Source organism: Typopeltis vanoorti, chromosome 9 (assembly GCF_054136105.1).
Source record: "Typopeltis vanoorti isolate ZY-2024b chromosome 9, IOZ_Tvanoo_1.0, whole genome shotgun sequence".
In the NCBI taxonomy this organism is placed as follows: domain Eukaryota; kingdom Metazoa; phylum Arthropoda; class Arachnida; order Uropygi; family Thelyphonidae; genus Typopeltis; species Typopeltis vanoorti.
In genome coordinates, this window is record NC_143557.1 from 135,036,986 (window position 1) to 135,049,810 (window position 12,825).

A 12,825-nucleotide genomic window follows, 5' to 3' on the forward strand; every position below is an offset into this window, starting at 1 on the left:
TACAGGACGAAAAATCCGAGTTTCCAGGAGAAAAAACCTGCTGTGCCAGAGATCGACTTGGGTACTGGTCGAAAAAAGGCTTGGAAATTTTTCTAAGTTTTCGAGTCTAGTCGGTGACTAGACTCAAAACTAAGTCTTCCTTCGTGCGGTGAAGCGTCGTGGTGTGCACTGGGGTACACAGGCTGTGTGTGTGTGTGTGTGTGTGTGTGTGTGTGTGTGTGTGTGTGTGTGTGTGTGTGTGTGTGTGTGTGTGTGTGTGTGTGTGTATCTAGAGGTCTCATTAGTGGGAGCCAGACTTAGGAGAGATACCAAGGTTGAAGTAATGATATATCTCATATATGACTTCACATATATTTCTTCTAGCACCAAGACGTGCTAGAACTTTAGGAAATATTATTATTATTAGGAAATATATAATTATGAGGCATTCATAGTTTGCATTAGAAACTGCATTTACTTAAACTGTGACTAATCATGATAAAATTATGTTGGAGAAATATAAAAATTTTCAAAGTCTCGATCATTTTTCACAAGTTAATTTTTCCTAAAAATCTCTGAATATTTTGAATTGTCAACACGTACAATTTATATTTAGATATCTACATCTCTGTTTATGGTATCATTTGATATTACCTACGTTGATTATTACATAATCAATACAATTCCTTGTGTAATTTCAAAAACTATTCTAACCGATGATATATTTGTACTAATAACTAGTCGAAAGTATATGGAATGTTGCAACATGCGTTAGATATTTAAGCAATTTTAATAATTATAAAAAAATAAATCAGCTAACCTTTTATTTCTTTATTATTATATATATTCACCTATCCAGCTTTTGGAGTGGGCAGTTTAATATCCATCGTAGCCAATCATAGATAGCTGGCTCATGTCTATGACTAATTATAGGCAGCCACCGATGAAGAGGCTAGTAAACAAGTGCTGCCATCTCTTGGTACCTAATGGTACCAAGACCGATTATTAACTTTCTTGGTACTAACTGCCATGTCTTGGTCTCGAATGTTCCATCATCTTCATCAATGCTTTTGCAAGCATAGCATATTTTCTGCACCACAAATTGGATGAAGAACATGAGGGAACTAGGAAAACATACTGCTGCATTTAGTGGCACAGAATCAAGCACTAGTACAGCAGAGGACTTTGTATGAAAATCAACTTTATCTGTATTTCCGGTCGGTTTAAGCACTTTTACCAGATCATCATCATTTATTGTTTTATCATGTGGTTTCTACAACAATCTCTCTCTCTTTCTCTTTTGTGTGCTTTTCACAGATAAATCAATGTTTACTCAAGATGGTATTTTCAATTATTACAAATCACACGTAGGCCAATCAAAATCCATATGCAATTATTCAGTCAAAACATCAGCAGCAATTCTCTATCAACAAGGTCAGATATTTTTGGAGATAGATTAAAAGAGCCATTTTGTCAAACAGGCTTAAAGATGCTTTGTACCCTGACTTCTTGCAAAGCCTGGAAAACATCTTCCATAATCATCTTCACAATCATAATCATAAAACATCTTCCCTTCCCTTGCAAAACATCTTCCATTATGTGCTTGATGATGTTCCCTTGGCATGGAGGAGAAACATTGTTTCTTCTTCATGCCAAGGAATATTGGAGCTCCATCCTTCTTTCTGAAAGATGGATCAATTATATATTGGTCCATCCTGACATTAATCTCCTCAATCACCTGACCTAAATCCTGCGAATTTTTATTTGTGGGGCCATTTGAAATTACTGATATATATATATATATATATATATATATATATATATATATATATATATATATATATATATCCTACCCTAATGGGAATATTGACAAATTGCAGGAATGTGTTAAACATGCATGAACTATCATCAGAACTAGTCAAGAACTTTTGAGCACAATGAGGTGATGTGATAAGGCGAGCCTGTAATGGTGATATGACTTGCATATCAACAGCTGTGGGGCTGGCAACGGAAGCCGTTTTGAACATCTCCTGTGCACTTCATTCATTCTACAGTGTTCCTTTTTGCCAGTTATTACTGAGAGATTTAGGCCCTATTTCTTGACATTTTGTCGTAAAATGATATCGACTGGTATCTGTTCTGCCCATATGAAGGGCTGCATCTCAGAAATACAATGTTAGGGCTTTTTTTTAAAATTTTATTTTAAGTTCTGAGATGTAGAATATACTTTTAAAGTTAATGACAGAGGATGTGGAATCACGTCCTTTGTATAATGAATCAGTATGAGGTATATATGTGAACTTTTTGAATGCTGTAATTCTCTATTCATATATATTTGATCATTTTCAAAGGTCATTTCCTGTTTAACAGGAAAAAGAAAGCAAAGTATAAACTCTTTAAATAATGAGAATTTATATTTCTTTTATAAGTAAAAACATGAATATAAAATAAAATACAATTTGCATAAATACTAATGTGAAATATGTTTTTCAATAATTACTCAACAATGATTGTGATTAAAATATCTTCCACAATAATAATTAACATCTATCATTAAACAGCCATTTTTACAATGCTAATATATTCTTTGTAAAAATATCCTAAGCCATAATTTATAATTATTTAAATTATAAAATACATAAATTCAGGATCATATAAAATAATCAGTCTGATTTACAAATTTACAATATTATTCATCTGTTTCCCCTATTAAGTATTCCTGGAGTTCTTTTTTTACTGAATTCCTTAAATAAATAAATAAAAAAAAATGCATTTCACATTTAATTATAGCAAACTGGTTTACTTTATGCTGAATTATAAATACAATAATCTACCATTTAAATTGTAGTAAGAAGGCAACTTGGTGTTCTGATAACTGAAAAAGTCTGATAAGTGGAGTGCAATTACATGGTGTTCTACCATAAGTCGGCTAAGTCAGTTAATTAAATGATTGTTGTTCTAGAGCATCGGTACCCAGCCGGTGGTACATGTACCCCAGGGGGTGCATACTGGGCCATTCATAGGTACACGAAAAATAATTAGCAATGGCGGAAAAACCTCATTTCCACTATTTTACATTAAGATAGACACTGAAAAAGTGCCAGTATTTAAAAACAGCTATTTTAAAAACAAGAGGTACAATTTATAGAAATGGGTTTAAAAGATATGCACAAGTGGAAAAAGGTTGAGAACCACTGTTCTAGAGGATTGGATAAATAGTAGATTACCATATATATAATGAATAAAACAAAATGAAAAAGTTCAAAATTTGCAAAATCAGATATACGGAGTTTGCAAATATGACACAATTCAAATAATAACATAATAACAAACTTCTCAAACTGAACAGCAAATGCTACAAAGAAATTAAAATCAATCAACATGCAGAAGAAGAAGTTAGCAGTTTTACATACTTGGGAGCAAATGTAGATACTGAAGATAGAACCGAAAGGAATATAATTCAAAGATTGACAATATGAATCAGAGATATGGAAACTGATCAAAAACAGGAACCTAAATTAAACAGTTTCAACAAAAATGTTAGCATAAAATATTAAAAATATTTTGGCCCCAACATATAGCAAATAATGACATGATGAGCAAAAAAGTATCACCAATGAAATAAAAAAATGCAGATGGAAATGGACTGGACACATACTGAGGATGGACAGCAGAGAAATTCCAAGAGTAGCTTGATGTGGATCCCAGAAAGGAGGAGGCTTGAATTAACTTTGCAGAGAATGACAGAAAAGGAATGAAGAATGGCTAGATGGGAGAGTTAGAGGAAGCTGAATTAGTCGCTCAAGAGGTATCGGGAAGAAACAGATCTCAGCCTTATTATGACCTTTTTTTTCTTGACCACTAGTATTAATAAATTAAAGACTTAATTCAGTATGTTAGTCAAGTAAATAATTGTTTAATATCCGACATGTTTCACTGACTAATATCTGTCAGCATTTTCAGGGATACGCTGTCTTTTCATTGCTTACCAGTGTATCCCTGAAAATGTTGACAGATATTAGGTGAAACATGTCGGATATTAAACAATTATTTACTTGACTAACATACCGAATTAAGTCTAATTTATTAGAACTCAGCCTTATATACCATGAGGCACAAAGACGATAAGTAAGTAAGCAATAAAAAGTAATTTGAGAAGTTGGATGAAGAAGCAAAAAAAAGATGGAAAGAGTATACAGAGGAATTGTATCAGAAAGATATTGATATTGTAGGATAATATGAAAGGAGAGAATCCTCAAGAAAAGGAGGTAGCGTTGCTATCAATGTAATACCTGGTGCAGATCATGAATTACTGATTGCAGAAATTCAAATGAAACTGAGGGTAATGAAGAAATGGAAGGACTGTGACAGATGATTTAAATCATATCAGCTGAAATGATATATAAGTTACTGAAGAAATAAAATATACACTAACAGAAGAATAAGCATAGAAGAAGAATTGGTCCTTGTTGGGGATTAAAATAGCAACTATGATTTGCATGTTGTCAATCACAAGGACACCGCAAAGTAATATTGCACTTATAGTCCAATGGACTATAATTGTAATATTACTGCTGGATTTCTGCTCAGGACAAGGACTGGTTACACAGGCCTGCAATGGAAAAGTTATCTTAGAAGTAATAATTAATTCTTACAGATTTTTAGGTGTTGAGTTCAGAAAAAAATAGTAAAAAAATTCCATCAGTCACCAATTTTACCCAATTTCTAATTTTATCATTTTTATTATTAGTATTTGGATTTAAATTCAGCGCACTGGTATTTATTTTCATTCTCTTTTATCTTCCTTTTACCTTGCATTGTCGACGGTTTATTAATCATCGGACCTAAACCATTCACAGGATAAGGTAGTCAGCCATACGCCCCAGTGTATCCCATGTCTGTAGTGTTGTTAGATTGTGATATAGTGGAAAATTATGTATTCTTATCTTATCACAGTCTAACATGGTTTTCCAAACAAAAGAATGAGATAAATACAGTAAATTGCCTCTAAGTGTAAAATAAATAATGTGTATATATAAATCAAGTGAGTTCTTTAATGAAAGGGTATTTTGTGCCGTTCATGAATGTGATTAAATTGATATTGTAGGTATAAAACATTAGCAGAGCATTATAAAATGTGTATAAAAGAATTATAAAATGTAAGCACAAATTCAACGGTTGGGGGGAGTCAAATCCAAAGGTTATGGAGTTGTAACGTGAAGGAGCGGATCGCCCCGAGTAAACAATGATGTCATCGTACGTACGATTAGCGGTGGAGACGATGGACGCCATGACGTGGTGGTTTGCTGGACATCGAAAGAGGAGGGTAATATAAGGGTCATGCGACCCTGTAAGAAGGCTTTTTTTCCCTCCTGGATCCCTGGTGTGTTCCCCTCTCGAGGCGAGGAAGGGTGCCAGTGCCCGGTACCGGCAGTCGCGGGTTTCGGCGACAGTATCTCCGCGGAAAAGTCTGGCTGTCCACAGAAGGCCAGTTTCCTGTGAACTTGTGATGCCATAAAGAACCATAAAGGAAGATAAGTAGATTTGTTTGTGTTTCACTGTATATGAATGAAAGATTTGTGCCACGTTAATATGTTAAAAAGGGAACATTAATGATATAGGATAAGGTTGTATTGCTAGGACTTTAGAAGGATATTGAATTTATGTTTATTATCTGTCGTTGTGTTAAAGTTAGCCATTATATTGAATGAAATCAAGGATATGTTTAAAGTAAAGAATTGGCATAATATTAAGAGATTGTGAAAGATATGAATGTTATCTTGTGTAGTCTGACAGAGCTATGGAGTCTTAGATTGATTATGATAATAGTACATGATTAATGCATTAGCGAAGGTTAATATAATTCTTACTTTAGGCAGCTACTGTATAATATTCTATAAGTGTAATAGTAGTGTTTGAATTTTATATACCTTGTCTGAAACTCCCTTAAGATGGGATCTGAGTTAGAGTTATCATGTGTATCAACCTTTGAGTATAATAAATCTTGCTTTTGATTCTAACAAAGATTTTCTGTGATTTCTGGAATCCGATGCACCGCTTATAAAATGTTAATGCGAACCTATGCGGAATATTAAAAGAGATATTTGTAAATGGTATATTTTGGCCACGTCTGCAGAGTTGATAGGTATCATTAAATACTGTCCAGAGATTACCTCCTGGTTGTTAATGTTTAATAATCTAATATCGCTAAGTGGCGCAGCGAAACAAATAAATTTCTTGGCGTTTTACGAGAGGTAAATCTTAGATACTCTGGTACAGCCTCTATCTCGAGGAAATTCCATTGTCACTCAGAGGTACCATGTGCTACCCGATAGTGTATTACAGAGATAAAGCAACAAAGGTTTAAAATAAGTGTGAATAAGAAGAAGCGACACAACATAAATGGCGCAGCGGTAGGATAGTTATAATAAGGAAGAAAAGGTTACAACATAAATAGCACAGCCGATAAGGTTAATATAGAAGGAGGTTTAGGTAGAAAAAGATTGAATAATAAAATACAAAGTTGTACAATATAATAAGCAAGAATCGTTACAACAGTGTTGAGTTCTCAAGGCAGGTTTTGCCTGCTTTGCGGGATGAAAAACCCCAGGATAAACTGGGCAAAAAACTCTAGTCTCCACACCCAAGACTGGCTAACTTGGCTATGGCTGAGGAAGATTCTTCAGCTCCTCACGTCACTGACGGGAATTGAAACTAGGATACTCCTTACCCAGGCATATGGTTGCGAAGTGCAGCCACCAGGCTAACCGCAAGAACCATTCTCTTTTATTTACAGCTAATTAGTTGGATAAGTGCTTTTTTGAAGTGTCTTTTTATGGTAAATAAGGAAATTTCCACAAAACTTCTCATTCTTAAGATAGGAGAAGGAAAGAAGAATGCAGACAAAAGTGCGGGTGTCTACACTGAATCTGATTCGCCAAGATAACAGATGGCTTTCCTGTTGCCACAGACACATTTTCTTGTGTGATTCTTTAGTTGAACTTCAGTCATTGACTACTAAGGTTATCATATTTCTGAAAGATGGCATATTTTTGAAGTTAGTGTGAAGATTTAATTTAATGTGTTTTTTCGTTTTTTTAATGTTATTACGTAGTATCGTATAATAGTGTTTATGTCATTCGTTAAACTGTGTTTTAAGTGGTATTTGTAATGGCTTCAAGAGGTTGCAAAAATTCACCTAACAAAGAGGATACACCAAATACTTGCTTTGTGTGTGAGTGGGACAGCCAAGATTGAGAGCAACATTGGATCAAGAAGGAATGGCCAGAAAGAGTCACATTAGAACAATCATCATCATCAAATTCCTGCCATGTACCCTCAAGGAGCGTACAGGATATGATAATACCACATGAAAAATTTACATCATTGCTAACTTCCTATCTACAATTTTCCTCCAAATCAGTCTGCCACTTGTCAAGACTCCAACATTATCAGATCTTATATTTCTATCGTCTAAGGCACTTTGTACCATATCAATCCACCTATAACTTGGTCTTCCTATGGATCGTTTTCCTGGCAACCTGGCAGGGAACACTTGTTTTGCTAATCTTTCTTCACCCATTCTGTTTAAGTGACCATACCACCTGAGATTAGCTCTGTTAACGCATTCCTGGATGCTGACAATGTCAAGTTCTTTGTAATACCCTCGTTTTTTATATGTTATTGCCATTGATGCTTTCCACATTTCAAGCGATGGCTTTTTCTACTTCATGTATGGATATGTATTCCTGGTTGCATGACTGGTCAGTGTTGTTTACCACTGTGCTGTCATCACTGCTTGTTTCATTTAGCAGTTTTTCAAAGTAATTACTCCATACTTCAAGGATATCTTTTTCTCCCGTTTTCATGTCATCTTTATCATCTCTAACTACTTTTACAGCACTCTTTCCTCCATTCCTAAGTTTCTTGAACAACCAGCAGAATATTTTGCCATATTCTTGATATTTATTTTCTATATTCTTGCCAAAGTCCTCCCATGACTTTTGTTTAGCTAGTTTTACACACTGATTAGCATCCTTGCATTTGTCTCTGTATTCTCTAAGAGCACATGCTGAATTATTTGCAGGAACTTTTGATATGCTTTCTTCTTTTCCTTCACTGCCTCTTTAACTTCCTGTGTCCACCATGGAGTTCTAATTTTTCTATCCTTGCAGACAACTTCACCACATGCCTTACTAGCAGAATCAATCAATGTTTTCTTCAGAGCTTGCCACTGAATCTCCAAGGTTTGATTCCTGTTCTCAAACTCTTTCATTTTTTCTTGAATTATGTTTGTATATTTTAGCCTACAGTTCACATCTGAGAGCTGCTCAACTTTTATTCGCTTTAAAACTTTCTTACTTGTTATTCTTTTCAATATGAAATTCAATTTTATCCTGCTCAAGACTAAATAGTGATCACTTCCAATTTCAAATCCTCTGTACACTCTGGTGTCCTGCACCAGGGAGAAAACATCACTATCAACAATAACATAGTCAATGAGACTTTTCTTATTCCTAGCCTCTTCTCTCCATGTGAATTTGTGCACATTTTTATGTTGGAACATGGTGTTAGTAATAACCAGTCCATGTCCTGAGCAGAAATCCAACAGATATTTGCCATTATTATTAGTTTTGCTCTTTTCTCCAAATTTTCCCAAAATATTTTTGTATGTCTCAAAATCATTTCCTACTCGTCTATTTAGATCCCCAACAAGGACCAACTTTTCCTTTTTCATTGTGTCAGTTGCTTTTTCTAAAGCCCCAAAAAATTCCTCCACTTCTATCTTAGTAGAACCTTCTGTGGGACCAAGGCACAAATAAGTCTCATTGTCCAGTTCCCCATTCTCATATTTGTCCACATTACTCTACTTGAGACTGACTGCCATTCAAGAAGATTAGCCTCTTTTTTGTGTTGAATACTATGGCTACTCCTTCTTTTCCTTGATTGTCATTGCCTGAATATAACATTTTGTATTTATTGCTCAGAAAGATCTCACCAGTTTTTGTCTTTTTTGTTTCAGTCACCCCTATTATTTCGATCTGGTACTTATCTAATTCCTCAGCTAGCTCCATTTCTTTGCCATTCAGGCTTCTTATGTTGATAGTAGCGATCTTTAACTCTGGTGATGTTGAGTTGGGGTGTGTTTTCAGATTTGTTCCAGTAGCTGACTTTTCGCTGTTCACCCTGGTTCCCTGGCAAAAACAACAGGGGCTTTGTTTAACCGGGGCAAGGCCCCAGCCGGCTCGAAATTGTGTCATGTTGTACCATCATTTTTTATTTTGGTTTAACCAATAAGAATACAATTTGGTCGGCTAAATCCCAAATTGCCAGCCCATCCTCGTTCGTTCAGTATCCAAGTAAATACCCAACAGGGTGCACCATGAGAAGGTGAGGACTGGACATTAGGTCAGAAGCCCTGGTCGGTTCTCCGCATTCCTTTAAAAGCTACGTGGAAGTTTCATCTCAGTTATACAGCTTTGACCCTTAAGCACTCCTTAAAAGTAAAGGTAATACCCCATAAAGGCGACATTAAATCTGATATCAAAATTGGAGATACTGATCTCAGCTCTTTATTTTATGCAGATGATGTTATATTCTTAAATCCAGTACCATTCCTTAACTAAAGTGAATAACTGCTATATCAAATTTGGCATGAATATCAACAATAAAAAGATCAAAACTATGAAAGTTGGCAGGAAAGTAACACACCATTTTGGATGAAAGTGTTGAGAGGAGCTAATAATATAAACTTAGCAAACTGGGGAGAGTGAGAGAGAGAATCAGCAATACCAATAATAAGGAATGATTAGTAACTAGTGTTAAAGTTTAGGGTCACATAGCTAAAGGGATTACATGATAGCTGTGTTGTTGAAGAGAACACTGACTTAGGAAGATTTCCCAAAGCTTTAATAAAACTACATCATCTATACTGCTGTAGTCAGATATCATTACCCAAGTTTCGTGGAGATGAGGAGATAGTCATAAACGATCCAAACACTGCTAATCAAGATGATAAACTTGAAAACTTTCCTAACAGTCAGGTTATCTTCCTCAAAAATTCAACATTCACAATACCAGCTGGTATTGTGAATGTTGCCTTTTCCAACTAAACAGACCAAGCAGGTAGAGATAATATGACATTTACCATCACAAATGACCTTACACAAACTGTTCCCGTACCCACCAGAGAACCCCAAACACACTCTACCTTTTCCTGCCTAGTAACAACTGGGGTAATGTGAGGGTTTATCTCACTTTGGAAATTCAGACCACAGCCTTGTGCTTCACACACACTAAGCAACATGCAAAATAAGGGAAAGAATCATCAATATCACACTGCAAATATTACATTATCTTGAAGGGACCGAACTGATAAATGACAACCAGTATGGATTCCACCAACGCTGCTCAACAGGGAAATGATTACTTATATCACTCATCTCTGAATAAGTACTATGGAAAAGTTTGGCAAATCCCAACTGGTTGCAGATGATATCTCCAAGGCTTTTGACCAGGTCTGACACAAGGATCTTCCCATCATTTGGTCTGTTCCATGACTTCTGCAACCAGGTTATCAGTTTTCTCAACAGATGATATATGTGATGGTGGATGGTTCCCTATCATCTAACTATGCAACTAATGCTGGGATCCTCCAAGGGTCTCTCCTTTTACTCACCCTCTTCCTTTGTATATCAATAACTTGCTCCTTGACTACCAATCAGTGTGGGCTCAGATAAGCTTTTACCAGTGCCTGCAAAACAGTTCTGCCTTATATACTCTCCCAACCTCACCTTTGACTACACCCAAATCTCTAGGTAAGATAAGATTTCACTCTGTGGGGATTACAATGACATCAAGAATCTCTGAGCATAAACACATTACAACCATCCTTGACTTTAAAAAAAAAGCAATTAAAAAAAAGGAAAAAGATTCCTCTTTCACTCAAGGCATTACTTTACATCTGAAGAGCTATTAAACATGTGCAAATCATAAATCCACTCATCCATTGAGTACTGCTCACACATCTGGGGCATTGCTCCCAAAAGCTCTCTAAGAATACTTGATGCAGTAGATAAGAGGACAATCAGGCTGATTAATGATTCATCTTTCACCAACTCACTCCGACCACTCTCACACAAGCATTTAGTATCTACTGCATGCATCTTTTACAAATACTTTCATGGTAAATGTTCATCAGAACTAACCTCAATAATTTCCCTTCTCTACCAAATCCAATAAAATGCATGCAACTTCACATTACGACTCCATATTCACAGAACAAGTTTCCTTTCTCCTCCTTCATCCATGCTAGTGATGTTATGCTCTTGAACAGCCTCCCCTTCTATGCGTTTTCCATAAATACAATGAACAATCCTTCAAATCTAATCTGAACAAGTCCTCCTTTCTGAAATCTCTTCCCATACATGGTACAAACATACTACAAGTTGACCAACCAACCTCTTGTGTTTGGGCATAATTTAAAAAGAGAATAACAGACAAAAGAAAAATACATAAAAGTTGTAACATGATTCTAAAGAACTCAAGACTCATCCTTGGAACTGGAAGGATGATCTCGTGTCATCTTTCCTGTGACCAGGAAGCACGTGAGGCCCAGATTCTTTTTATGACATGTAGTGAGTCTAGGGAAGGGACTACCATTGGATATGAGTGCATTTAGTAAAAGTGTTTGAGGCAGTGTATGACACATCAAAGGGGCCCCTCCCTTCCTCCTTGAACGTCTTAGAGGAGTGTGCATAATAATAATCAATACCTACCTTGCTTCTGTTGTATTTGAGTCTTGTAAAGAGAAGGGTGGTAGGAATGCTGGCATTTTCTAAAATAAATGAAATTTAGATATTAAGAATGGCCAAAACAAATTCATTTACTTTTCTTTCTTTAAGATTCTACATTTGCATGGGTGGTTAGGAGGTAGGATAAGAAATCTTATTCAAAGTATTTGTTATTAGTTATTCAGGTATAAGAAAAAACTCAGAAATATCATTAACATTTCATTGAGAACTAAGCATAAATCTAGGACTTATTTGTATGTTTCATTTCTAACAAAAGGGGAAGGGAAGAAAAGCATTTCTAAAGAATATTTTTCTGATCTGTAAACAGGCTAGAATATTCAATATTACTTCATAGGAGTATTACAAAATACGAGGATAATCTTCTTGAATGGCAGTCAGTCTCAAGTAGAGTAATGTGGGCAAATATGAGAATGGGGAACTGGACAATGAGACTTATTTGTGCCTATGGTCCCGCAGAAGGTTCTACTAAGATAGAAGTGGAGGAATTTTTTGATGCTTTAGAAAGAGTAACTGACACAATGAAAAAGGAAAAGTTGGTCCTTGTTGGGGATCTAAATAGACGAGTAGGAAATGATTGTGAGACATACAAAAATATTTTGGGAAAATTTGGAGAAAAGAGCAAAGCTAATAATAATGGCAAATATCTGTTGGATTTCTGCTCAGGACATGGACTGGTTATTACTAATACCATGTTCCAACATAAAAATGTGCACAAATTCACATGGAGAGAAGAGGCTAGGAATAAGAAAAGTCTCATTGACTATGTTATTGTTGATAGTGATGTTTTCTCCCTAGTGCAGGACACCAGAGTGTACAGAGGATTTGAAATTGGAAGTGATCACTATTTAATCTTGAGCAGGATAAAATTGAATTTCATATTGAAAAGAATAACAAGTAAGAAAGTTTTAAAGCGAATAAAAGTTGAGCAGCTCTCAGATGTGAACTATGAAATATACAAACATAATTCAAGAAAAAATGAGAGTTTGAGAACAGGAATCAAACCTTGGAGATTCAGTGGCAAGCTCTGAAGAAA

General features: G+C 35.5%; 1 protein-coding gene across 2 annotated transcripts in view; it reads right to left on the reverse strand.

Annotated features, from left to right (window-relative positions):
• Window positions 1-1,868: 1,868 nt before the first annotated feature.
• The window catches only part of Ctu2 (Cytosolic thiouridylase subunit 2), a 170,379-nt gene continuing 159,422 nt past the window's right edge, over window positions 1,869-12,825 (reverse strand). Inside the window, exons 14-15 of one of the 2 annotated variants that reach the window (XM_090398130.1) lie at window positions 11,757-11,815; window positions 1,869-2,723 (exon numbers count right to left, since the gene is read on the reverse strand). In XM_090398130.1, the coding sequence (XP_090254256.1) occupies window positions 2,669-2,723; window positions 11,757-11,815 (114 nt within the window). In that variant the 3' untranslated portion in view covers window positions 1,869-2,668. The remainder of the gene's footprint in view (window positions 2,724-11,756; window positions 11,816-12,825) is intronic. The other variant, XM_090398131.1, reaches the window with a different exon arrangement.